Source organism: Phoca vitulina, unplaced genomic scaffold (assembly GCF_004348235.1).
Source record: "Phoca vitulina isolate PV1807 unplaced genomic scaffold, GSC_HSeal_1.0 scaffold36, whole genome shotgun sequence".
Classification (NCBI taxonomy): domain Eukaryota; kingdom Metazoa; phylum Chordata; class Mammalia; order Carnivora; family Phocidae; genus Phoca; species Phoca vitulina.
Window position 1 is genome coordinate 13,505,307 of NW_022589739.1, and position 26,356 is coordinate 13,531,662.

The 26,356-nt window shown below is 52.5% G+C and overlaps 1 protein-coding gene across 6 annotated transcripts; it reads left to right on the plus strand.

The window, feature by feature from the left end:
- The first annotated feature begins 285 nt into the window (after positions 1 to 285).
- P2RY6 (pyrimidinergic receptor P2Y6) lies at positions 286 to 26,356 on the plus strand. 6 transcript variants are annotated; one of them, XM_032427219.1, is made up of 4 exons: positions 286 to 369; positions 19,820 to 19,911; positions 23,951 to 24,012; positions 24,825 to 26,356. In XM_032427219.1, the coding sequence occupies exons 2-4, from the start codon at positions 19,834 to 19,836 to the stop codon at positions 25,843 to 25,845; spliced, it is 1,161 nt and encodes a 386-aa protein (XP_032283110.1). In that variant the 5' UTR covers positions 286 to 369; positions 19,820 to 19,833; the 3' UTR covers positions 25,846 to 26,356. The 6 variants fall into 6 exon arrangements, with proteins under 6 accessions (XP_032283110.1, XP_032283114.1, XP_032283111.1 ...); XM_032427220.1 differs by lacking the exons at positions 286 to 369; positions 19,820 to 19,911 and adding exons at positions 20,644 to 20,774; positions 22,924 to 22,988; XM_032427221.1 differs by lacking the exons at positions 286 to 369; positions 19,820 to 19,911 and adding exons at positions 20,644 to 20,764; positions 22,924 to 22,988.

The following is a 26,356-nucleotide window of genomic DNA, read 5'->3' on the forward strand; positions in this document are numbered from 1 at the left end:
GGAGGAGAAAAATGGTTACTGACAAGTGCCTCCATGTGCAAGCCCCGGTCCTGAAATGCCATCTCAGACTCTTGTCCCGTCGGCACTCTGCAGGTAAGCACACCCAGACGATGAAGGGACAGCTCACAACTGGGTAGTGGCTGAATGAGCTGGAATGTTCTTGGGATGAGCCCTGCCTCTTGCCAGCTTTGTGCTGCGGCAAGTTACTTCCCCTCCTTGATTTCTTGGTTTCTTGCTACCTCCGGGGATTTCTGTGAGACATGCACGTGACAGTTTGTGGCTCAGGAACTGGCTAGCTCTAGGGTTGCTCTGGGAGTCAGAATTTGCTCCAACACTTCATGGACCAACGTGGAGCTCACTAACTCCTGGGTGAGTGTTCTGGATCAGTGCCCTAAGTGTGCCTGAGCCCCCACCTCCTCTCAAAGCTTCACACGCAGTCCCGCTTGCAGCCACTGTGGCTCATCACAGACTGGAGTGGGGGTGGGAGAAGCCTTGGGGGTCCTCCTCTCTCCCCTGTCCTAGTTGTGCCAAGAGCCTGCAGGCTGCACAGGGCAGAGGAGATGAAGACTCGGGGACTGGGTGGGGCCTCTGTGGAGGGTGGAAGAGTGGAAACAGAATTGGGAGCCGTGTTGGTCTGGGTTTGGGTCTCGAGTGGCACAGGACACATTCCCTCTCTAGGCCTCAATTCTCACTCTATAAAATGGGGTTAACAATGACTCCCCCTGAGTATTTGAAAACTGGTAGGTATTGTATGCTAGTGAGGGTGCCCCAGGGAGGAGGCTGGGCTCTGCCCTCAGAACCCTTTGGGAGCCTATGGTGGGAGAGGCTAAGAAGGATCAGGTGACCGGATGGGAGTCCACAGAGAAGGCCCTTGGGAAACTCTTGCCTCTGCCATCCCAGCTAAATCGCAAGACAGCCTAGAGCTGACCCCATGTGACTGGTGAGAAAGTGAGTTCTTGAGTCCAAGTGTGACTTGCTGAAGGAGAGTGAAGTGGGGTGAACAAGGAAATCTGGGGAAGGAAGCTGCGTTAAAACTTTGCTGGGGTTTCTGGTGCCGCTCATCTCCGGCTAACACCTCCGGGGTCGGAGGCTGGGGGGTGGGAACTGAGGCAGCTCGGCCGTGAGATGGGCCCTGGATGTGTCTGGGATTCACATATCTTGTCTGCTCCGGAAAGGGCCCCAAGCCAATTCAGGGACAATCTCTCCGCCCCTCTGTATCAAATGAGATGATAAGTGAGAAGGCTCTTTGCAAACTATAAAGAGCTGCGCCTCTGAGCGTGCATGTGCCTGTGTGGGCCAGCCCTTGGGTGTGTAAGCACAAGTGGGAATGTGCAGCTTGTGAGTGTGTGTGCACGCGTGTGCGATGTGTGTACATGGACGTGTTCCCCTGGCCTGGCGGGGTGGGGTAACAGCACGCTGCCCGAGGCTTCCTGTTTGGCTAGGGCTTTTCTCCTTTACACTTCTTACAATCCTTTGTGTGTGTGTGTGTTTCCTCACTGTTTCTTAGTTTACCAGAAAGGGAGCCGGCCATGGTCCAGGAACCTAGCAATTGTCTCTGAGCCTGCTGAGTCTTCTTGCCTCCTGCCCGCGCTCGCCTCGTCCCGTGGCTGTCCCCGGAGGCCGGGCTGCCTGGTGCTCCCAGCAGGGCCTGGTCTGCGGGGCTGGCACCTTGCCTGGCTCCTCTGTGTGGCTCACCTGCCACCCACTCTTCCTTCCGAGACCCTGTGCTCGCTGCTGTCACGTCGTTATCCCGTTGACTCTAGACACCATCCAACCCCCTCCAGAGGTGCTCTTACTATTCCCGTCTTACAAGTAGGAAATGAAGCCTCAGTGAGGGGAAGTGATTTTCCCAGAGTCACCCAGCCAGCTAGTGGCATTTCGGGAGTTTTAACCCCAACCCAACTCCGGAGACTTTATTTTTTTTATTTTTTATTTTTTTAGGTTTTTATTTATTTGACAGAGAGAGACACAGCGAGAGAGGGAACATAAGCAGGAGAGTGGGAGAGGGAGAAGCAGGCTCCCCGCTGAGCAGGGAGCCCGATGCGGGGCTTGATCCCAGGACCCTGGGATCATGACCTGAGCTGAAGGCAGACACTTAACGACTGAGCTACCCAGGCGCCCCAGGAGACTTTATTCTTAACTGTTGTGACTCACCTAGGGGGCATGCGCTGGCTGGTTGGCTGGATGAATTAGTGAAGGAAAGAGCAAATGAATGAATCACTCGGTCAGTATTGAGCTGAAAGAGCAGGTGAAGTGAGGATAGCAATGGCTGCCGTTTATTGAGCACCTACTATGTGCCGAGTGCTCCAAAGTGCTTGGATTGAGCTGACAAATGCAGCCAAGCTTCTTGTTATCCCCGTTTTGCAGCTGAGGAGGCTGTGGTTCAGAGAAGTTAGAGTGTGGGACCTGGGATTCGAGTTTGTCCTCCCCGGAGGAGGGATGAGTTGGCAGAGTCTAGCAACTAGTGCTCACTGTAGCAGAGGCCAAGACAAGACTTTCAGGAAGCTGTGTCTTCAGGGTTCTCCCCAGTGACACTCCACCCCGCTCCTCTGGTTCTGGGCCCATTTCCCCATTTGTCTCTGAAATGCATTTCTATTTCAGTCTGGGCTGGGTACTGCTGGCCCAGCTCTAACTCTTCCTCTCTGACTGTTGGCATGTCCGGGAAAGGCCAGAGCCCCAGCCTGGGCAAATGGAGGTATCCTCCTGTTCTCCCTGCCCTAGGGCTGGCCTTGTCACTAACAACTCCCATGGGAGGGCAGGCCCGTGCAAGATGCAGCTGTGGGTCTGTGGAGATGGCCTAGGCTAGGTCTGTGGCATCGGTGCCCAGCCCTGTGCCGGACACCAGGGACCCAGGAGTGAGTAGATACAACTTTCTGCTTAGCCAACTTGGGAAGAGTGCTGAGGCCTGGGTGGCTTGAGCCTGTAGTAGTGGGGACAGAAGCCTGGCATCCTGACTCCCAGCGCAGCACTTGTCTGGGGGGCCTGGGACAGAGCGAGGGCTGTTCTGTGGCCCCAGGAGTGAGCTGACCTGTGGTGTCTAGGAGACAGATCTCAGCTCAAAGGGATGACATTGTCTCTGGCAAGCCAGGGGGTTGAGAACCAGCCATTGAGGTCAGCAAAGTTTCCTGAGCACCTCCTATTAAGGGGCAGAGGTGGGGGGAACACTCTGGATGAGGAAAAGAAATCAGATGTTGAAATCTGAGCTGGGTTTTTGAACCTAGGCACCAGCATTTGCTGGCTGTGTGATCTCAGACAAGTTATCTAACTTCTTGAAATTTCAGTTTCCCCACCTGTAAAATGGGATGATAGAGCATACCTGACCAATTCACAGAGTGGTAAATAAGATCAGGCACATAGCATTACTGTAGGTTCTTAGGAAGTTTTAATTCACTTCCTTCCTCACCGTGGAGGGCCCTTCATCTGAGGGAGGAGATAGTCTTTTAGGCAGCAGCTAGTCTGATGGTTGAGGCGAGAGACAAAACTTGTAAGATGTTAGGATGAACCCTACAGATTCGCCAACCTCTGACATCACGGGGCACAGTTTCATTTCTCATGTCACAAAGGGGAAACAGAGACTTGGAGAGACTGATGTGTGAGGCAGCCTGAAATGCCTCTGTTGTAAAAAGTTGCTAGAATAAAGCAGATACTAGGTTAAAATCCAACAGCCCCCATCCTGGGTTTCCTGACCAAGCTGGAAACCTTCCTGTCAGAGTCCCAGGCTTAGTGAGATTCATTGAGGACTTACTTTGTGCCAGTCCTATGCCACAGCTGTATCGTGGATGTATCTTTACAGTAACAACAACAACCATGAAAGTGAAATACTGCAACCTGTTTAATAAGTGGGGAACCTGAGGCTCAGAGTGTTGCATAACTCATTCAAGGTCATACAGCTAATAGAAGCAGAGGGAGAGTCCTGGGAAAGTCTAGCCCTGAAACCCATGACTCTCCTACTCCATGGGGTACTCGCTCCGTAAAAGATGTCAGGCCTCAGATCAGAAACACATAAAATAAAATGGTAAAATGTGAATGACAACATAAAAAAGGAGTAATTAGGAAAATATAAATCAAAATCACAATACACTACCACCTTACACCCATTTGGGTGGCTATAATGGAAAAGACAGATAGTAGCAAGTGTAGGGGAGGATGTAGGGAAATTCGAACCCTCATACATTGCTGCTGGGAATGTGAAATGGTACGGCCACTTTGGAAAACAGTTTGGCAATTTCTCAAAAATTTAAATGTAGAGTTACTATAGGATCCAGCAATTCCTCTCTTGGGTATATACCCAAGAAAATTGGAAACATGTATCCATGCAAAAACTTACGTACAAATGTTCATAGCTGTGTTATCCGTAATAGCCAAAAAGCGGAAACAACCCACATGTTCATCAACTGATGAATGGGTAAACAAAACATGGTGTATCTCTCCGATGGAATATTATTCACCTGTAAAAAGGAAATTCTGATCCATGCTACAACATGTATGAATCTTAAAGACATTATGCTAAGTGAAATAAGCCAGAAACAAAATGGCACGTATATGATTCCCTTTACACAAAGTCTCCAGAATCGGCAAATCCGTAAACTCCGAAAGTAGGTAAGTAATTTCCACAGGATGGAGGGAGAGAGAAATGAGAAGTGCTAACGGGTACAAGATTTCTTTTGTGGTAAGGAAAACAGTCTGAAATTAGATAGTGGGGATGGTTGCACAATCTTGCGAATATACTAAAAGCCACTGAATTGTACATTTTGAAAGTGTGAATTTTATGGTAGGTGAATTACATATTGATTTTTCAGAAAACAGAAGCAGGAACATACAAGTGACACAGAAGGTTGAGGCTAATGTGGACGCTAAGGCAGAAGCACAGGGAAATTCGACTGTGAGCTTCCTAGCAGCTGGAACAAAAACGGAAACGGAGCCTCCCCGAGGAGGAAAGTGCCAGCTTCGTAGGAAAACCAGCCCTCCCAGGGCTTCACTCTAGAGCAAGATTCCTCCAAGCCTGAGTCGGCTGACTATCATAATAAATTGTTAAAAACACAAATTCCCTCCATCTCCCACCTGAGATTCTGATGCAAGTAGCTTCGAGAACTGTGAAGGGCCTGTGATGTTACCACACATCCAAGCTGACAGGTTAGCCTACTGCATTTTAACGGATGCTGGCAGAAGACCTGACTCCTGGTTGCAGGTGGAGAACTTTGTTCCTCAGCAACAGAAGCAGGGAGAATGTCAGGATTAGCACTGGCTCGTCAAGCCCCAGGTCCCACAAGGGCAATAGAACACAAGGCCAAGTAACACCTGCACACGTGGAGGGTTGCATTCCAGGAAAGGAGCCTGGATCTGAGGCAACTGAAATCTTTCACCGTGGGCAGTCAGCCTGCCTGACCTTTGCCCCAGAGGAAGGCATCACCAAATGTGTAGGGTTTTTCCCTCTTGACGCCAGCCAGTTCTGACACCAACTCTGAGGGGGTAGCACAGACCTCATAGGTGAAGGGTTCAGTCCCACAGGACAAGACTGCCACCCCTCCATTCAGATGCCAGTCACAAATCCTGGACCTCTCATGCTTCTGACTGACTGGATGTAACTCAGGAGTTCCTACAACCCCCTTCTCAGGTTTGATAATTTGCTAGAATGGCTCACAGAACTCAAGAAAGCACTTTATTGGACTATTACCAGATTATTATTATTATTTTAAGATTTTATTTAGAGAGAGAGAACACAAGCAGGGGGAGGGGCAGAGGGAGAGGGAGAAGCAGACTCCCCACTGAGCAGGAACCCTGATGTGGGACTCAATCCCAAGACCCTAGGATCATGACCAGAGCCAAAGGCAGACGCTTAACCGACTGAGACACCTGGGCTCAGATTGTTATGAAGCATACAACTCAGGAACAGCCAAATGGAAGAGATTCATAGGGTAAGGTATGAGGGAAGGGGCAGAATCTTCCCAGCACTCTGATGTGTTCACCAGCCTCAAAGCTCTCCAAACCCTGCCAGTTTGGGTTTTTTATGGAGGCACCATTACGTAGGCATGATTGCTTAAATCACTGGCCATTGGCAACTGACCCAATCTCCAGCCCTTTTCCTTTCCCAGGAGATTAGGGAGCAGGGCTGAAAGTTCTAAGTTTCTAATCAAGGTTTGTTCTTTCTGGCAACCAGCCCCCATCCTGAAATGATTCAGGGGCCTGCCAAGAGTCAACTCGATAGAACAAAAGATGCTCCTATTATTCAGGAAATTCCAAGGAATTTAGGAGCTCTATGTCAGGAATCAGGGACAAAGACCAAAAAATAAAAATAAATAAAAAATAAATATATATATATATATATTTATTTATTTATTTATTTATTCTAGAGAAAGCATGCATGAGCGGGGGTAGGGGCAGAGGGAAAGAGAGAATCTCAAGCAGACTCCCCACTGAGCACGGAGCCTGATGCAGGGCTTGATCTCACGACCAACCCTGAGATTATGACCTGAGCCGAAACCAAGAGTCGGCTGTTTAATCAACTGAGCCACCCAGGCGCCCCCCAAAAATATATTTCTTACACCACATGTATAAGTTACCATTTTAACCCTTTTTGAACGCACAGTTCAATGCTATTAAGTACATTGTTGTGTAATCAAAATTGCCGTCCATCTCCAGAACTTTTTTGTCATCCCAAATTGAAACACTGTACCCACTAAATAATAACTCCCCATTTCTCTCTCCCCCAGCCCCAGGTAACTAGTGTTCTTCTTTCCATCTCTATGAATTTGACTGTTTTAGGTACCTCATATAGACGGAATCATATAGTATTTGTCCTTTGTATCTGGTTCAGTTCACTTAGCATAATGTTTTCAAGGTTCATCAATACTATAACATATGTCAGAATTTCCTTCCCTTTTAAGGCTGAATAGTGTTCTATTGTATGTATAGACCACTGTTTGTTTATCCATTCCGCTGCTGATGGACCTTTAGGTTGTTTCTACCTTTTGGCTACTGTGCATAATGCTGCTGTGAACGTTGGTGTATACATATCTGTTTGAGTCTGTTTAAAAATAAGTTTCAATTATTTTTACCTAGAGGTGAAACTGCTGGATCCTATGGCCATTCTATGGGTTGTTTTTTGTTTGTTTGTTTTTGAGGAACTGCCGTACTGTTTCTCACAGCAGCTGCACCGTTTTGCTTTCCCAGCAGCACTGCTCAAGGACTCCAGCATCTCCATGTCCTCACCAGTACTTGCTATTTCCTCGTTTTTTGAAAGTAGCCCTCCTAATAATGAGTGTGAGGTGGTATCTCGTTATGGTTTTGACTTGAATCTCCTTAATGATGAGTGATGTTCAGCATCTTTTCCTGTGCTTATGGGCCATCTGTGTGTCTTCCTAGGAGAAATGTCTATTCAAGTCTTCTGCCATTTTTTGAATTGGGTTATTTGGGGTTTTTTGTTGTTGAGTTGTGGGAGTTCTTTGTGTAGTTTGGATATTCATCTTTTTTTTCAGATACATGATTGGCAAATCTCTCCCATTCTGTGAGTTGCCTTTTCACTCTGTTGGTAATGTCCTTTGATGCACAAAAGTTTTAAATTTTGATGAAATCCAATTTATCTGTTTTTTCTTTTGTTGCCTGTACTTTTGGTGTCCTATTGGTTGGGGCTGCTTTGATCGCAAGTGACAAATGTAACTGGTTTAGGCAAGAAACGTATAATACGTTAATGTACAGGAAAAGTCGGAGGTAGACCTAGATCAGGCGTGGCTAAATCTAGCAGTTACAATGATACCATCACCACTCTTTTTGTATTCTTTCTCCTGACTTTCTACTTGCTTCCTAAGTTCCCCTGCAAGTTCTTTCTAGAAGCACCAGGCTTCTATGGCCCTCACAACTAATAATCCTAGAGGAAAAGGGAGAGAAACTTTCATACTGGTTCCACCAAAATTTCTGGAACAAACTTTGATTGGTTTCCCCTAAACCAATCATTGGTAAGGGGTCTGTATGGATGCCCTAACTGGTCAGCTCTGGGTCAGGTGCCCACTTCGAATGGACAAGATTACCATGCAGTGGGGGAGGGAGCTCCCCATAGCAAGAGATGCTTGACAGGCGAACATTCCTCCCCAGAAGAGGTCTGGGAAAGGGCATCCCTCACCTCAGACTTCCCATGGGGAGCCCTGGGAGAAGTAGAAGGAATCCTTTTAGTTGCTCCCTGAAGACTTCCTTCCCTGGAGGGAGCCCCGTGACTCGTGGGAGGGTGAGCCCCAGGCAAGCTGGGTCCCAGGCAGGTTGGGCAGAGAATGGAGGGGCTGGATTTCCCTGGCACCTGAGAACCTCCCTACTCCAGCCCTAATGTATTGTAGGAGCTTGGAATGTGTGCCTCTGGAGCCAGCCTGCCTGGGCTCCTAGCCCAGTAGCCATTCTTTCTACTTGTGCTACCTTGGGTAAGTCAGCTAATGGCCCCACTTGAGGGATTAAATGGAGATAATACCAGTCTTCTCTCACAGGGCCATTATGAGGATTGAGTGGAGTATGGTACATCTGGCACACAGTAAGGGTTCAATAACTGTATCATTAGTAGTGTTCGTTTCGCCTCTTCTCCAGCCACACTTGCTGGTACACGGGCAGCTCCTGCCATGTTCAGCACCCTTCAACATGCCCCATCTAGCCTCAGCCCTTGCTGTTCCCTCGGCCAGAAATGCCGTTGCCTCCATATACACTTGGCCATTTCGTTGCTGCCTCTTGCACGGAGCCTTCCCTGCCTGCAGAACCATCTCTTCCCCCTGCCTGGGCTCCTGCAGGAGTCTGGAGCATGGATGCCTGCCTCGGATTATGGGTCTTCAGGTTCCTCATCTACACTGAGCGCCTGAGGGCAGGACATGGATCTCCTCTGTCATTGAGCTTGTAGCGGGAGTCGGCCAGGGGCATATGTGAAGAGAGGGTGATCCAGGGGCGGCAGAAAGAGTACTGAGTGAGGAGCAAAGGTCCCAGGAACTGAAAGTAGCTCTGGGCCCTGCATCTTGTGTGTGAGGGACAGGGGTGAGTGCTAAGAACAAAGATGTCAGCAGGGCCTAGATTTGCCTTTATCCCCAGGCCCTGGGGAACCATAAAATGCTTAGGCAGGGGAGTGATGAAGTCAGAGTTTTGCTGAGCAAAGATCCCTCTGGCTACAAAAAGAAGATGGACCTGCTGGGGAGATGGACGACAGAGCATTGGGTGGATGTGGTCTAGGCTGAGGCAGGGACCACAGGATGAGATAAGGGGACAGTTTGACAGATGTGAGGCTTGGTGATTGATTTCAAATGGGAAGTGGCAATGGGCATGCCCTGCCCCCACTGGCCTCTGTGGGTGAGGCTGGAGGCTGGCGGGCACCTGGCGCTAACCACTTTAAACAGTCAGTAACCATATCCCCCATGCAGTCCCACATGCTCCCCCCAGCCTATCCCCGTCCCTGGGTGGGGTCCAAGTCAAGCAGAAGCCCAGACACTGAGGAGGCTTGGTCACTGTCTGTAAGCTCCAGGGAGCAGAGCCAGGCCTCTTCACCCACCCAACCCTGGGAGAGCTGGTGGGGCTGAGAACAAGGGCATGGCCTGGCTGAGCTGTGCTGATGAGATCATCCGACTCCCTTGGGCAGGGTGGGACCTGGCCCAGAGAAGGCACCAGCCCGGGCCCACAGTTCCCTGGAGCAGATACCACATGGTTTCTTCCTGTTTGGTCCTCCTCAGCTGCGCCTTGCCGAAACACAGGCTGGTATGGAAGGGGGGGTGCCCCCCAGGGAACAGTGCTGCGCACAAGGGCCGGCCAGGGCCAGAAGCTTGTGCTGTAGGGGCTCCACCCCTCACCGGCTGAGTCTCCTCAAGAATCATGAATCCAGCTGCCCACTGGCAGGGCCGGGACTAGGACCCAGGTATTCCATCTCCCACACCTGACACCCACCTCAAGGCCCAGAGAGCCGTGTTTTTCAAAGGAGCTGAATGCCTCTCTTCTCTGGGCCTCAATCTCTTCAGCTGCAGAATGGGTGTGAAGTGCAAGAGAGAACTCAGGAAGCTCTAAGGGCTCCCCTCCCCAGGTGGAGAGGAGAGGGCCTACATGGGCCTGGCAGTTGGAGCAAGCTATCCTTCTGGACTCTTCATCTACCCAGGAGAGGAGAGTCAGATTGGAACAGCAGCCTTGAGAACAGGGTACAGGGGCAGAAGCCCACCCCTCCATGGTCTCACCTGAGGGCTGTAGGTCATCCTCTTGCCTGCTCTGGGCCATGGATTCCTGGCTGTGACCTGAGGACTGGACCAGGCATCTCTGAGAACCTGCCCTCCTTCCAATCTGTCTTTTTAGCACTCTGGCTGTCAGGGCTTGTGAAGGGGTGTATAGAAGAGGGCCGTGAGCCTGGCATTCAAGGTCCCTGATTTGGCCCTACTATGCCAGCCCTGGAGCCAGGACCCCACTTGGTGCCCTACTATCTCTGACCTGGACTCTCACCATATCCAATCCCACCCTCCATCCAGCAGCGTAAGGGACCTCCTGATCTCAAATTTGATCACACCTCTAACCTGCTTTACACACAGCCGAGGGCTCCTTGGTTGGCACCCACAATACAGAGGCCAAATTTGTAGCCTGGCATTCGAGGCCTGTGGGGACCTGGCTCAGATGATCTCTCAGCCTCGCCTCCTGCAAACACAAACACTTGCAGTTACCCTGTGCCCTCATATCTCCAGCAGGCCTCTCTGCCAGAAACACCTCCCCTTTCCTGTCTACATTCCACCAAAGAATCGCCTCCTCCAGGGATCCTTCCTTGATACCCCAGGCAAGGATATGGGCCTCCTCTGTCTTCCTGTGACAGATGAAGACCCCTTCATCTGTCTTTTCCACCAGCTGGGGCTCCTCAAGGACAGGGATCAGAGCCCAGTGAAGTCTCTAAGCATTGTAAGGCTTCCTGCAAATACATGTCAAAAGAGTGAATGAATGAATGAATGAATGGGTAAATAAGCAAAGGCGATAAGTGAGGCCATTTCTCAGCTGGGCTGTGATGAAATTACAAGTGGTAATAGAAGCCTCATGGAGTGAATACCTACTTGCTCCAGATACAGGCTAGGTGTTCCAGATCCATTACTTCATTCGAGCCCCAACACTGCCATGAGGTGGGTATGATTATCTCTATTTTATACTGAAGGACCTGAGGCTCAGAGAGGTAAAACCACTGCTTGTGAGCTGTGGAGCCAGGACAGGATCCAGGCCTCAGAGGTGCCAAGCTCTGCAGAGGGAACAGCGATGTGTGGCAGAGGGGTGCAGGTGCCAGGAATGGGCAGTTGGATCTAACTGACCTTGGGTGGAGGATAGAATGGGGGGTGTATGGGACCACATGGAAGAAACCCCATTAACGGGGTTTGAAGAACTCTGGGTTTTCCAGGGAGCTCTGAGCAGAGACCTGTTCTGGAATGAATCCTCATATTTCCTATGACTGGGGTGATGCTGGGGGGTAGCTTGGGGGAACTTTTGCCCCCCACCCTCACCTGTTCCATGATCAACAGCCCCTACTATTTTGCGATGTTTTCTCAAGCCCATGTCATGAGCAGTATCACGGTGTCTGTCCTCTCATGTAGCCCCTCCAGGATCCCCAGCTGCCCCCTAAACAGACGTTCAGGACGTGCCACTGCACAGCCTGAGCCCCACTTCAAATTCCCAGAAGAGTCCAGGCCCATTCCTGGAAGTCACAGAGACAGCTCCCCTCCCCCAGCCCTGTATCATCCTCAGGGGTGGGGGGATGTCAAACCCAAGTGACCTCACAGTGGCCTGTTTTTTCCCATGTCAAGATCACCTCTGAGATTTTCTCGGGATGGAGCTCAGACTGTCACTGGTTCCCTGGGTCCCATCTCACCAGCCTCACCTAGAAAGACAGGGTGCCCACCCCTCTTCTCTGAGCTGGCCCAAAGGCTCCCTGTGTGAGGTGTCCTGGGCAGATTGTAGAGGTGTGAGAAATGAGGGCAGAGAGGGAGGATGGGAGGCAGAGGACTCAAGGACAAGCTGGACTATGAAGGAAGAAGCACAGCTGGTGGCATGAGAGGATGGGGTGTGTTGTGGGCTGAGGGGAAGGATTGGGCAGAGGGCGGGATCAGCACTGCAGGAGGCCGCCTGGGGCCTAGGAGGAATGAGAGACCCAGAACAGATTCAAGTTTATTTAGATGGCCAGGAAGTTGAAGGAGGCCCTTCTGAAATGGCACTCTTTGCTCTGAAGGAGGAATTGAAGCCTGTTGGGGTTGAGGGTAGGGCTGACAAGAAAAATGGGGCAAAGGCTCTTGGAAGAGATGGGAGAGGGACTGTTCCAGGACAGTCAGAAATTTGGGGACTCGGCCAAGTGGGGTGGTGACCCAGTCGGTGGGGCCTCAGGGCTCTCTGCTGAGTCACATCCTCCAGCCACAACTCCACAGTGCAGGACCAAGCAGTCTGTTGGTGCTGGGAATGAGGGATCCACACGGACTGGCTGTGTTCACAGGAACCCCAGGTCCTTAGGTAGAGCTCCAGGCTGGCAAGAGAAGGGAGTGTGGCCAGGAAGATGCTGGCCCAGGGTGCTGGAGGCCTCCACATCAGAGGCTCTGGTGCAGAGGGAGAGATGGTGTAGAGGTTGGGAGACTCTGGGAGGACAGCAGGATGGAACAGGGCCAGTGTCAGGGGAGGGGTGCCAGGGAAGACCTCAGACAGGGCAGGAGGGAGAAGCAGGCAGCCCAGGGCCACCAGGCCATGTCCTCTTCACCCTTTTCAGCTGGGACTATTCACAGCCTGAGTCTCTCACATATACAGCCAGAGAGAGGAGACCCACGGTGGCTTTGAAGTCTCTATCAGCCCCTGATACAGCCAGTAAATCTACTGTAAGTATAAACTGTAGTTTGCGATACAAGCATAATATCACACATAGTCCCCTTTGCCCCCAGTCACATTTCTGCCCCTAAGTCCTTTCTGTGTAGACATTCTTGAGTCACGCCCAGAAATTCATTCATCCATCCGTCCGTCCATCCATCCATCCATCCATCCATCCATCCATCCATCCATCCCACAAATATTTATTGAGTATCTTCTCTGTGTCAGGTACCATCCTAAGCACTGGCCATGTAGTAGTGAATAAAACATAAAAAACTCTGCCCTGGTGGAGTTTATGTTCTGGTGGGAGGAAACAGACAGTAAGCAAACAAATGAACAGAATCATATGTTAAAATATGATAAATGCTATGGAGAAAAATATAGTGGAGACGGGGAGTAGGAAGTGCGCATGTCTAAGGTGGGAAGTTGCCATTTTAGCTAGTGTGTTGGGGGAAGGCCTCATGGAGAATGTATCGTTTGAGGGGCCACGTGAAGGAGGTGACATCTGCCCAGTGGTCCTCATACCCACGCTACACACAGCAACACACTCTGCGGCAGGAACTGCCTGTGTCACTGCTGATCCCTTGAGTCAGGAGGTTGCCCTGCCTTTGACTTCCTCCTCCCAGGTCACCCCTCAGATGCCTACACAGCATGGCTCCTCCCACACCAGGTTGGCCACAAATGGGACCCCAGTCCTACATGCCTGATGTTTGAGGGTGAGGATTTGGGGTTTGGTGGAAGGCACTCTGGCCAATTGGAAGACCACCAACTGATTGGTGGCCTTGGCAAGATACTAAGCTTTGGGGGATTGCTCAGGTTTATCCTCTCAAAATGGTAAGAAGGAGACCATGCCCCCTTTACAAGCCCCAAGCAAAGGGTTTTGTCTTCAGATTTGGAAATGGTCATGGCTCCCTGGCCTCATGTCTGGTTTATGAGCTCTACCACGAGGTTTCCTGGGCCTGGACAAGAGCACTGGATTTAGCCTGTTGGAATGAGGACCAGCTGATGAATCGTGGGACACTCTCTGCAGGGTGTCCTGGGACTTGGGGGCAGCCGAGCTCTGTAACCCCAGAAGCAGGCCAGACTGGGGAGGGGAAACAGTGGCTAGGGGCAGAGATCAGGGCTTTGTGTGATGAGGCACATCTCTCAGAGAGCTTTCTCATGGTGGCGTGTAGCGGCCTGGGAGAGATGGAGTGAGTTCCCTGTCATGGGAAGTATGCAAATAGAGGCCAGACAAGTCCTGTCAAAGAGGCTTCAGGGAGCCTCCTTCTCTGAAGGGCTGGGGAGAGCTCTGGGTCAAATTCTCTTAAGGCCCCTCTGGCCCTAAGAGTCCAGAACTCAGAGCCCTGTCATAGACCCCTAGGCTCTGGGGCCCAGTTGGGTCTCCTCTCTCTGCCAGGTGGACTTAGGTGCTGGGGATGGTCAGAGCAGGAGCAAGGCAAGGGAGCTGCCTTTCATGGGAGGTAAGAGGTTCTCTGAGACTTCCCCCACACCCAGACCTTACCTGTGAGAGCTGTGGACAAAGCTGCCTACCTTTGGGACCTTAGGGTCTGTGTCTGAAATGGGAAGGATGACAATCCACAGTGAACACTCAGGCAGTGGTGGCGGTCTGCCCTTCCTGAGAGCTGGAGTCTAGGGGACCCAGGTAGGTGCAGACGTGCTACTCCTGCAGCCATTACCTTCATTCCCCCTGACAAGTCTTCCCTGTCATCAACCAGACAAAGATTTTTTTTTTTTAATCGAGCCAGCACCAAGGACAGAGCCCTGTGGCTCATTTTTACAGACTAGGCTCACTCCTTCAACATTTCCCAGTGCCACTAGGGAGCTGGAGCCTGTACTGGTCTTTGGGACCCCAAAGGCAAAGCAGACTTTGTCCCCAATTCCTAACAAAGTTAGAGAAGGGAGGGAGTCTGGCTGACATTGACTCTCAGGCTGGTCTTTTCTGCCCTGACTCTTGGCCCCCAATTCTGTGTCCTATCTCAGGCCACTGTGTTCCTGAGTGGCAGGGTGGCATGGTAGGTTTACAGTGCACCTTGGGCAAGTTCCTAATCTCTCTGGCCTCAGTTTTCACACAGAGGAATGTTGCCTCTCTTCCTGAGCACAGACTTTATCAACATTCAGTTCTGTGTCCTAGTCCCGGCTTGCCATGACTCACTGCGTCACCTTAGGCAAGCCACCAGCTTTCTCTAAGCCTGTTTGTTCGTCTGCAAATGGGGATAAGACACTCCACCACGCAGGGCTGTAGTAAAAGCAAATGAGATCTTGCAGCAAAAGCACTTAGCTCGGTGGCCAAGAAACTACACAGCTACCGTGAAGTAGCTCAGGAAAGTGAGGCTTGGGGAGGTGCAGTGAACTTCTCAGGGTCCCACAGCAGGTGCGTGATAAATCCAGGACTAGAAGCTGGATTTCCAGCTTTCCAGGCTCCTTCCCAGGAGCTACTGAGATGACACAGTGGTTACTCTGGTTGCTGCTGGAAGAGGGGCTCCCCTCAGGGGAAATGAATTGGGGGGCCTCCCTCGCAGCCCCATGGGGATCAGGCCTGACCTGAGAGTCCCTCAGTCCCCACCAGCCCCTCTGCTGGTGGCCTCCAGGTACATGGCTAGTTCCAGCCTCCCCTGAAGGGATGTTAGGGTTCCAGGGATGACCCTGTGAACATGTGATGTGGAAGAGGAGAGGAGACACATGGAGGGAGCAGGTGCAGGTCTATAGGCAGGACTCCTGATTTTAAATTACAGAATCCTAGGTCAAATGGACTGCAGCAACAAGGGAATTTTTCAGCTCATGCCATCAGAAAGTCCAGTGGAAGATAAAGCTTTAGGCGTGAGTGGAACCAGGCACTCAGTGGTATTCTTGCAAACCTGTATATTCTCATTTCTCAACTCTGCCATCCCTTGGCTTTATTTTGCACAGTTCCTTCCTGGTGTTAGTATCAACAATGCATAGGACAGTAGCTGGTATATAGTTCACCTGGCTCTAGAAGCTCCAGGCTCACTTCCAACTAGCTTTGCAAACCCCGTGGAAAACCTGCCTCCTCCCCAGTGTTCCAGCAAAATCTCCAAAATGGACTCTGAGGCACCCCGCGAAGGTCACCCATCCACCCCTGAGCCAGTTACAGGGCCTGAGGAGCCCACTGTTCTTTCATGGACAGGCCGAGGTCACAGGGCCACCACTCCCAGATTGTCAAGACTTGAGGAGGGGAAGGAGGGGATCCCCCCAAGGAAAAACAGGAGGCAGGCCATCATCGTGAGAGGCAGTCTGGGAATTGGGTGGAAGGAACTGCGGAGGAGAACAGCGACTGCCTGCAGGGCAGGCCAGATAGCTGGACCTGGGCCCTCTCTTCCCCAGAGAACTGGAGCCTGGTTATCTGGGAGGATGGGTGGGTCCTGAAGTCACCAATAGAGGCTGTCAGCCAACTAGACTTCTTGCAGGTCAACAGCAGGTTCTTGCATGAAGGGGAATCCAAGCGGCGTACCTCTTCAGTGGGGGGAGGGGGGAGTAAAAAAATTCAAAAACGGGGTCCAGGCAAGAAACAGAGACCCTTTCATGAGGGACCACTGCTCCAGCGAAGAGGAAGGTGCTGGGATCTTCCAGAGCCCTGGGCGGGAGGTGCGGCAGCCCATGGGCATGGACTTGGAAAGCCGGCACCATGGACTCTCCTTCTGTCAGGGGCTGCCCCATCCCTGGGACATTCCGGGCCCCTGTTCTCTCCCCCACAATCCCCCAGCCCCGAGGCTGCCCTGGGCCTTCTCAGCCCTGTGCCCACCTGGGGCCACCATGGTCACTGACCTCTTCACTCACCTTCCTAAGAGAGAACCTCTTGCTAACTTTGCCAAGCCTTAGCTTCCTCATCTGTAAAGCAGAGGTGGAAACTGTGAAGAGTGAACGAGGTGGGGCATTTTGCACAGTGATGACGTGAGGTCAGCGCCCAATAAGAACATCTGCCCAGCTTTCGGTGGGATTCCATGAGCTCGGCTGACGGGCCTGGTGCACAGCCGGGGTGCAGGAGATGCAGGCTCCCTCTGTGCTCAGCCTGTAGGGGCCAGAGAGAAATGGAAGGAAGCAGCCTCAACTCCCAAATTCCCCAAAGCTACAGCTTCTCCTTCCTTGCACTCAAAATGGCTGTTTCAGTTCCAGCTTTAATTCCTGTTGAGTAGGAGGTAAGAAGGGGAAGTCGAAAAAGAGAAGAGAAATCAAGTTTTCTGCTCCCCCCCCGCCCCCCGTGCCCGTCTCCTACCAGATTTGCCTGCTTTCGCAGCTGGCCTGATACCACGGAGGGGGGAACCCCAAATTCCTCCAGGAGTGGTGGGCGCGGCCCTCTGCCAACTGTCCTCTCAGCGCCCAGGGGCACTGGCGTCCGGAACCTGGCCTCGGGCTGGCTTGAGGCGGGTTCCAGGGGCACTCCTGCCCCAGGCTGGCTGCTTCTGGGTCGGGACTGGGTTGGTGACTGTAGCAGAGGGCATAATAACCCTAGAAGGCAGGCGCCATGACCTGTTTATCATGTGGAGACCCAGGTTCAGAGAGAGTAGGTGGCTTACCCCGGTCACTCAGTAAGTTGGTGATGGATCCCAGTCTATCTGACTCGCCAGGGGAAGGAAGCTGAGTCTTGACCCCTGTCATCCTGTGCCCTTGATGCTAAGCTCACAAGCCAGAGGCCAAGCAAGGGGGTTTCCAGGCCGTATTTCCCAGCAGGCAGGCAGGCCAAGATTAGGAGCCCTCTTCCCACATCCAGCCTGGTCTGGGCTGGTTCCTGGCTGGCTGGCAGGCAGTGACTCAGGCTTCCAGCTCCTGCCTCTGGCCTCCTCATCCCTTCCAGATAGGAGGGCCTGGGAGCAGGGATGGGGAATCATCTAAAGGGGAGTCATCTAAAGGGGATCCTGAGGCCATAGGATCCAAGCAGCCCAAGGAGCTTCAACCCTTGCCAGTTTTTCCTTACGTCTATCCTGAATTGCATCTGCTGTGGGCACAAACCAATCCCACGTGTTGCCTGAACTGTAAAAAGGAAACTGGCAGAGGTTGTCCCTTCTACGGAGTGAGGGACTTCTGTGTTTCTGCCAAGGGTGTACCCGGAACGGAGGTGGGTGGTGGATGCCTGGTGTTGGGGCAACACTCCCGGGGCCTCTACCTCAGATGGACAGGGCTCACCACTGGCCCTGTCCCCCTGCCAATGTCCCCAGTGGCTCCTGTGAGCCACATGGACCAGGTGAGGCTCTGAGAACTTGAGCTGATATGGGAATAAATAGCAGAAAGGCTGGGGAGTGGGTCAGGAGGAACTGAGGCTGGGAGCCCAGGGCTGAGGTTGCTCAGTGCCAGCCCCAGAGGGGAGGCCTTGGCGATATGCAGACCTGCCGCACAGCCCCCACCCCAGGGCAGCCAGCAAAAGGCTTGAGACTGGCCATCCCAGGCAGTCTGCTGGCACCATCTCATGGCCAGAGGCCCTCAGTGCAGGAAAGACAATCCTCTGGGAATTTCCCGCCTTGAACTTCTAAGCATGGATTTCAGGGAAACCATGGATAAGGAATTTGTATTGAAATGTGCCCTGGCTGGGACACCTTGGGAAACTCACTGACCTTTCCTGAGACTTTCTTCATCTGTAGAATGGAGAGAACACTCTCGCCCACCACCCGCCCGGAACTGCAGAGAAAACCCCCAGCAGAGGGGAGGCTGTTAAGAAATGACACTGGGTGCAGAGGACCCAGAAATTAGCGTGGACTGCCGTGGGCGGAGGGAGTCCAAAGTGGGGGCATTTAGGCTGGGCCTGGAATGGATTCATTCAGTTAACAAGAGTGTATTGCGTCAGTACCATGTGCCAGGACGCCTCCCCTACACAGTCTCATTTATGTCCTACAACCTCCTAGATGGCAGGTACCACTAGTCATTCTCATTTGAGAATGAGACATGAGAACTACAGGAAGGATAAGCAGGGATTATTCGGAGAAAGTGGGGGGAAAGCATCCCAGGCAGAGGAAACAGCACACACAGTGGCCTGGGGGCCAGAAAGGCTGGTGGGGAAGGGCTGAAGCTGGACTCCGGAGCCCTGGCAGGCCTGGGAGCAGGGCCAGCCCCCTCAAGCCGTTTTCTGAAGGTTTTCAACGGGCCAACCCCCTCAGGCCTCCCACCAGGCTCCTTTTCACACGACACATCCCACGCTACGCTGTTCTTCATTTCTCACATAGGGGTCAGCTCCTTCCCCACCTGTGTGCTTCTTGCCTAGGATGCCCTCTTCTCTCTTCATTCACCCAAGCCCCCCTGGCCCTTTAAGGCCCAGCAACAGACATGTCTTCTCCAGGAGCCATTCCGGGTCATTTGTCCTAGGTGTACCCATAACCCCCAAGATCTGAGCTCTCTCATCTGGGCCCCACCCAGATAGCAAGAACTCAGACTCAAGCCCTGGCCTGAGGCTGACACCTCCAGGAAGCCCTCAGAGCTGCTACCATTCTTGGGACAGACACTGTGATAGGGGTGACCACTGGAGGTTGTCCTGGGAACCCAGCAAAGGACTGGTTGCTGGGCTGACAGCCGGGTCTCCTTGCCCTCCGGGGCTCCAGCAGCACTAAAATCAGAACAGGAGGCCACACGTGCAACAGGCACAAGCAAGCCCTTAGCACAGACCTGAATAAACGGTAGGTACTCAATCCTTGCACAACTGACCAAGTGTTTCCCAGCAGCTAAAACCTGAATTTTCTCAGTTGGACCCAAAGTTTTGGCCCCAATTCGGTTCCCCAATCTCCTTGCCTGTAAAATGGGTTTGGGTGGGAGCTCAGTGCTTACACCTTCCAGGGTAAAAAGGGTCCTCCCCACAACATGCTGGTGGCCAGTATGACCACGTTCTACTAAGGAGGCTCAGAGAGGGGAAGGGGCTTGTGAGTAGGGGCCACACCGTGAGTCGGGGCCAAAGTAGAACAAGAACCTGGACCTCAAATGCCCAGGGCAGTGTTCTTTCCCTGTGCGACCCTGTCCCCCCCTCCCCTACTTACCTTAGCTGCTCCCAATCAAAGCCTACCTCCTCCAGGTCACCCCCCTCAAATGCTGCCTCTACTACTGGAGCCGGCCTCCTCGGGAAAAGGAGAAGCCACCTCACTTCCTCTGGCCATCCTAACAGCTGTGAGTCTTGGTTTGGGAGTGAGGAGGGGTGGGAAAAGGGCTTGGCACCGGCAGGGAGACTCTCACTCAGGTGAGTTTTCAGGGGCATCACCTCCATCCCCACAACCCATACCCATCACTCCCAGTAGCTCCAGACCTGCCATGTGGAAGGAGACAGTGAGTGCTAAATGGAGGTATGTGGGAGGATCTGAGGGCATAGAGTAGGTGTTCAATAAATGGTTTTGGAGAAAAGGAAGAGAGGGAAGGTGGGAGGGAGAAGGTGACCAAGTAACTGAGTGCTTAAGTGGATTGCCAGGTGGAGGGATGGACATGTCAGTGAATGAGCTATTGAACGAATGGAGAAAGGGATGGTTGGGGGAGTGAGTGACTGGAAGGTCGCTCTGGGTGTTACAGCTAAAGGGGGAGCCAAAAGCTCTTTAATCACCAACGTGCCCATTTGACAGATGAGAAGACTGAGAGAGGGCTGAGGAGAAAAGAAGCTGCTGGGTCTGTGGGAATGGCTTTTGACCAGCAGCCTCTGGTTCTCCCCCCACCTCTCTACCCGCCTCATCACCGTCTTTCCTCTGCTGGGGTGGGGAGGGTTCCAGGAAGGAGACATTTTCTCCGCCTCTTTGCTCCTCTAGGCCCCAGTTTCCGCCAGGCCTTGGTGTTGGGGATGGTAGGGAGGGGGTGGCCCCCGCAGGGGCTATTTCAGTCAGAGACAGCCCTGCCAGGAAACAGAGGAAGCCACCCGCCCCATCGGAGGTGTTGCAGCCTGGGCTGCGGGCAGGAGAGTGGAGAGCCTCACGTCTGGCCTTCCCTTGCGCTAACGCACTTGAGGCCACCAAGGTGCTTCGGGGACAGGAGGCTGCCTGTGAGTGTTGGTGCGTCTTAGCACCGTGGGCCAGTATGAGGTGGGCACGGGTGCGACACAAGGAACTGTGACTTTGGGCAGGACCTAAAGGAGGTCGCAGTGTTGGGGGGTGGGGGCAGATAAAGGGACTCCACCCAGCTGGAGGACCAGAAAGGAAGAAGCAAGATTGGATCTGGAGCTGGATGGACACTTAGTGTTTTGACAGACAGACAGAGGATGAATGGCACTTTGTGTGGAGGGAACTGCAAAGATGGGGAGGCCAGAGAGGAAGTCTAGATCTCTGGCTTTGAATGGTCGTGTGGCAGTGTCGGGTGTCTCAGGAACGGTGTGGCAGGACAGGAGGGGGCGGAGGGGCGCAACCAGGGGTGCCTTGGATGAGGCTGGAGGGCTCGGCAGGGAGCTTGAACGTCAGGAGCTGGAGCTTCTCCTCAAAGGGCCGAAGGATGCAGGGAAGGATGTCGTCAGAGCCACTTGCTAGAAAGCCCCCCACCATAGTCAGAGTGGCTGGAGCCCAGGAAGACATCAGGGCCTGAGCTGGCCCAGGGCTCAGAGCCCAAGAAAGAGTGACAGCTGCGAGAGCTCGAGGAGCCAATGCCAGCCACGGAGGCAGGGACCAAGGGAGCCCTCCCTCAGGACCAGCCCCCGCCCCGCCTTGGGCCTCAGAAGGCAGAGTGTATTAGGGAGCCAGGAGGACAGCCAGGCCTGCCTTTCTCCTCGCGTAGCCTCTGCCTCCTTCCAAGAGGACTAGTCTTACCAGGGAGTGGAGAGCAGAAAATATCTGGAGCCTCCAATCACCTGAGGCAGACAGCTCTCTCTTGGGGTGGTATCTGAGGACAACGGGCCTCCCAAGAGTTCGGAGAAACAGCACTGTTCCTTCTACCCGCTTCTTCCTCCTCACCATGACCATCTGCCCTAGCAGGCTGCTCTCCTCTCAAGCCCTGCCTGTTCTACCTTCCTCCCCACCCGAGGACACCCCTCTCCACCCAGGGATTTCTTTCTCAACCCCCATACCCTCCCTGGGTCATGCTCCATCCTTCATCCCCCTCTGAAAAGTCTCTTCTATCCTGTGGCTCACACTGGTCTCCCTCTTCAGACTAGCATATGTATATGTATAATTTTTATATCTTTATCTACACCTGCATCTATATACTGTGCCTGCATGCATCCAGCAGGCAGTAAGTATGCATTTAAATGCCTGGCAGGTGAAAACAGCAGAATGGGGGCGCCTGGGTGGCTCAGTCGTTAGGTGTCTGCCTTCGGCTCAGGTCATGATCCCAGGGTCCTGGGATGGAGCCCTGTGTCGGGCTCCCTGCTCAGCAGGAAGCCTGCTTCTCCCTCTCCCATTCCCCCTGCTTGTGTTCCCTCTCTCGCTGTGTCTCTCTCTGTCAAAAAGTGAATAAAATCTCAAAAAAAAAAAAAAGAAAACAAGAGAATGAATACATACATAAAAGAAAGGTCCAGACAAATAAATGAAGAGATGAGTAAATGAACTTTCTCTGCCTGTACTAATCTTGGCTTCCTGGCTACAATGAGGGGCCTGCCCAAAGCTTCTGCCTCTGACTTCCCTCCATGCCTAACTGACTAGCTGAGCACCCAGCACTCCTAGCACATGGGCTGAAGCCCCACAAAGGGTTTTTCATAATTAAAGATAATATGGCATGTGGGATACAGACTAGAGATCCAAACCTCATTTTGCAGGTGCCCAGAATCTGGGAAAAATATTTTCACCAGAATCAAATTTAAAGTTGGAAGAAATTAATTTGGGTAGTTATGTTTTGCTCTAACATAACTTTGAAAAATCTCATAACTTGACTTAGCAGGGTATATTCACATTAAGAACAGCTAACACTTGCCCTGTGCCAGGCACTGATCTTCATAACAACCCTATGAAGCAGGTACTATGTGATCCCATTTTATAGATGGGGAGACCAAGGCACAAAAGTCTAATAATGAGCCTAAGGCCCCACAGTTCACATGTAGCAGAGCTGGGATTTGAACCTGGGCATCTGAACCAGAGCCCATATACTTGGCCTCAACCCTCTATCCTGTTCTGTGTGCATTTGAAGGACTTCATGTTTTTTTCTTCACTTCAGTATTTCCCATCTATTAACAGGGAGGGGGGTGATCTGACTCACTATCTCAAAGGCTTGGTCTTACAGGTCCATTGGATTTAAGTTGTGAATTCTCTCTGGACACCAGTAAATGTGGACATGCCGGTTGGGAAGTAGGTATCAAGAAGTCAGACTTAACTTCACCAGGGAACCCCCTAAGACACTTGTGCTGCTGACTCCCCCAAAACCTGAGGGAAGAGTGGAGGGATGAAATGTAGGATACAACAGCATAGCATGGCATTTATTAAGCACCTACTGTATACGAGGCTTATGACACGTTTTACCGATAAGAACACAGACGCAGAAAAGGCAAGTGACATGCCTTGGGTTGAACAACACAGAAGCAGGGGTGCCAGGATTTGAATGAGGCTTGCCTCGCTCTGAAGTTGGGCTTATAACCTCTACATTCCATGTCCATGGGCTACACTAAGTTGCATCCTCTCAGTCAGGTGGTTGGGTTCTGGTTCTGGCTCTGTTTCTAACTCACTGAGTAAGACTGAGCCACCACAGACTCTCGCTGTGCTGTATTTTCCTCTCTATAAAAAGCAAGCAGTATGGGCGTCTGGGTGGCTCAGTTGGTTAAGCGACTGCCTTCAGCTCAGGCCATGATCCTGGAGTCCTGGGATCGAGTCCCACATCAGGCTCCCTGCTCAGCAGGGAGTCTGCTTCTCCCTCTGACCCTCCCCCTCTCATGCTCTCTCTCTGTCTCATTCTTTCTCTCTCAAATAAATAAATAAAATCTTTAAACAAAACAAAACAAAAGCAAGCAGTAGGGGCACCTGGCTACCTCAGTCGGTGGAATGCATGACTCTTGGTCTTGGCGGGGGGGGGGGGGGGGGGAGGGGGGGTTGGGCCCCCCCCGGGGGGGTAAGGATAATTAAAAAAAAAAACCAAAAAAAAAAAAGCCGTAGATTTGGCTGGTCCTCAGCCATTTGCCTTCAGGAACGCTGTTCTCACTCTAGCCACCAGGGGGTGCTGTGGCCCAGCAGCTAGGCCAGACAGGCATTTGTAGCCTCAAGTCAAGCAGAAGGATGCTTAGGGAACTCCTGAATCACTTTCTCCCCCCATTTTACAGATAAGAAGATTGCAGCCAAAAGAAGGACCATGGTTTTGGAAGGTGGAGTCCAGGCTGAGGAGGTGGGCGCTGTCCTTTGTCAGCTCACAATGTGTGGACGTTCTGTTCATGTTGATTAATTAAGCATTACCAGGGCCTTCTCTGCCCTGGACCCCAGACCAGGCTCTCAGACAAAGAGGGGCATCAGACCTGGCACTTCTCATCAGGAGGTTCCGACCAGTATAGGAGAGAAAGACAGGCAGGCTCACCATGACCATAATCTCCAAACTCCAAAAAGCCCAGGGGAAGCCCTGCATAGCTTGATTTAGTACCTCTAATCTCATGTCATCCTAAGAGATGGGTGTATCATTCCCCCATTTTGCAGATAGGAAAATTGAGACGCAGATAAAGTATATCACTGGCCCAAGGTCACATAGCTAGTAGGTAGCACAGGTAGGATTCAAACTAAAGTCTGTCTGGGGTACCTGGCTGGCTTAGAAGGGTGTGTGACTCTTGATCTCGCGGTCATGAGTTTGAGCCCTATGTTGGGTGTAGAGATTACTTAAATAAATAAAACTTAAAAAAAAAAAAAGGTTTAAAACAAAAAAAACTAAAGTCTGTCAATCTCTATTTCCAGAGGAGACATTTGACTAGGGTTTTTGAAGGATGAGTAGAAGATGACCAGGAAGGTTGGTGGGAAATGAATATTATAAAGTAAACTGGATTTTTCCCAAGCTTGAGCTTTATTGTATTCCAGGTTTCCTTAAAGTGAGGGCTGTGTGGGGTGGTGAGTATCAGAGATGGTTCAGGTGGAGATCAGGGCCCAGAGAGGGACAGGGGCCTACTGGATGGTCACTGAGTGTGGTTACTGACAGATTGTGTGTTGCTTCCCCAGCCTCTCTGGATGTAGGAAGCATAATCGGGCAGCCATGGAGTGGGACAATGGTACAGGCCAGGCCCTGGGCTCCCCGCCCACGACCTGCGTCTACCGAGAGAACTTCAAGAGACTGCTCCTGCCACCTGTGTACTCAGTGGTGCTGGTGGCTGGCCTGCCACTGAATGCCTGCGTCATTGCCCAGATTTGCACGTCCCGCCGGGCCCTGACCCGCACAGCTGTGTACACCCTGAACCTGGCCCTGGCTGACCTGCTCTATGCCTGCTCCCTGCCCCTGCTCATCTACAACTATGCCCAAGGCGACCACTGGCCCTTTGGCGACCTTGCCTGCCGCCTGGTCCGCTTCCTCTTTTACGCCAACCTACACGGCAGCATCCTTTTCCTCACCTGCATCAGTTTCCAGCGCTACCTGGGCATCTGCTACCCACTGGCCCCCTGGCACAAGCGTGGGGGCCGCCGCACCGCCTGGCTGGTGTGCGGGGCCGTGTGGCTGGCCGTGACGACCCAGTGCCTGCCCACAGCCCTCTTTGCTGCCACAGGCATCCAGCGTAACCGCACCGTCTGCTACGACCTGAGCCCACCCGCCCTGGCCACCCGCTATCTGCCCTATGGCATGGCCCTCACCGTCATCGGCTTTCTGCTGCCCTTTATCGCCCTGCTGGCCTGCTACTGCCGCCTGGCCCGTCGTCTCTGTCGCCAGGATGGCCCCGTAGGGCCGGTGGCCCGGGAACGGCGTGGCAAGGCGGCCCGCATGGCTCTGGTGGTGGCAGTCGCCTTTGCCATCAGCTTCCTGCCCTTTCATGTCACCAAGACAGCCTACCTGGCAGTGCGCTCCACAGCCGGTGTCCCCTGCCCTGTGCTGGAGGCCTTTGCGGCTGCCTACAAGGGCACGCGGCCCTTTGCCAGTGCCAACAGCGTGCTGGATCCCATTCTCTTCTACTTCACTCAGAAGAAGTTCCGCCAGCGGCCCCAGGAGCTGCTACAGAAGCTCACGGCCAAGTGGCAGCGACAGGGTCACTGAGTCCACTGGGGCAGGACACCAAACCCCTCCAACCCCAAACCATGCAGAGAATTAGAGCTTAGCTCAGCTGGGCATGGAATGAGGTCCCCCACAGACTCCAGAATCTCACCAATGACTATTTATTGAGCCCTTGCTCTGGACCCGGCCCTGTGGGCACAGAGAGACAGGCTTGGACCTGGCCCTCCAGAAGGTGCCAGTCAGCCCTGGAGTCAGGGAAGCCATGTGAAGCTGCTCACAAAAATATAGTATGGCGTGTACTGTAACTGAGGAGTATACTGTATGCTTTGGAGTCACCAATCCAGGGACTGGGGGAAGATGGGAGGAAGAAGTGAGAGCTTCTGGAAAGGAGCATTTGAGCTGGATTTTGAGGGGATGAATACGAGCTCTCTGGAGGTGTGCGATGTTCCATTCATTCAGCAAACCTTTACCTACACCTTATCCTTGGGCCTGGGTTGATTCTGGGGCCCTGGGAGAACTGGTCCTAGCCCTGCCCCATATAGGCTCCCAACTA

Bases quoted from the DNA above. Each gene is read 5' to 3' on its own strand.
- P2RY6 (XM_032427219.1), top strand. From the start codon at position 19,834: ATGCTGCCTCTACTACTGGAGCCGGCCTCCTCGGGAAAAGGAGAAGCC. The intron at 19,912-23,950 runs GTGAGTCTTGGT...CCCATTTTACAG, and splicing joins CTCTGGCCATCCTAACAGCT to ATAAGAAGATTGCAGCCAAA. The intron at 24,013-24,824 runs GTGGGCGCTGTC...TTGCTTCCCCAG, and splicing joins GTGGAGTCCAGGCTGAGGAG to CCTCTCTGGATGTAGGAAGC.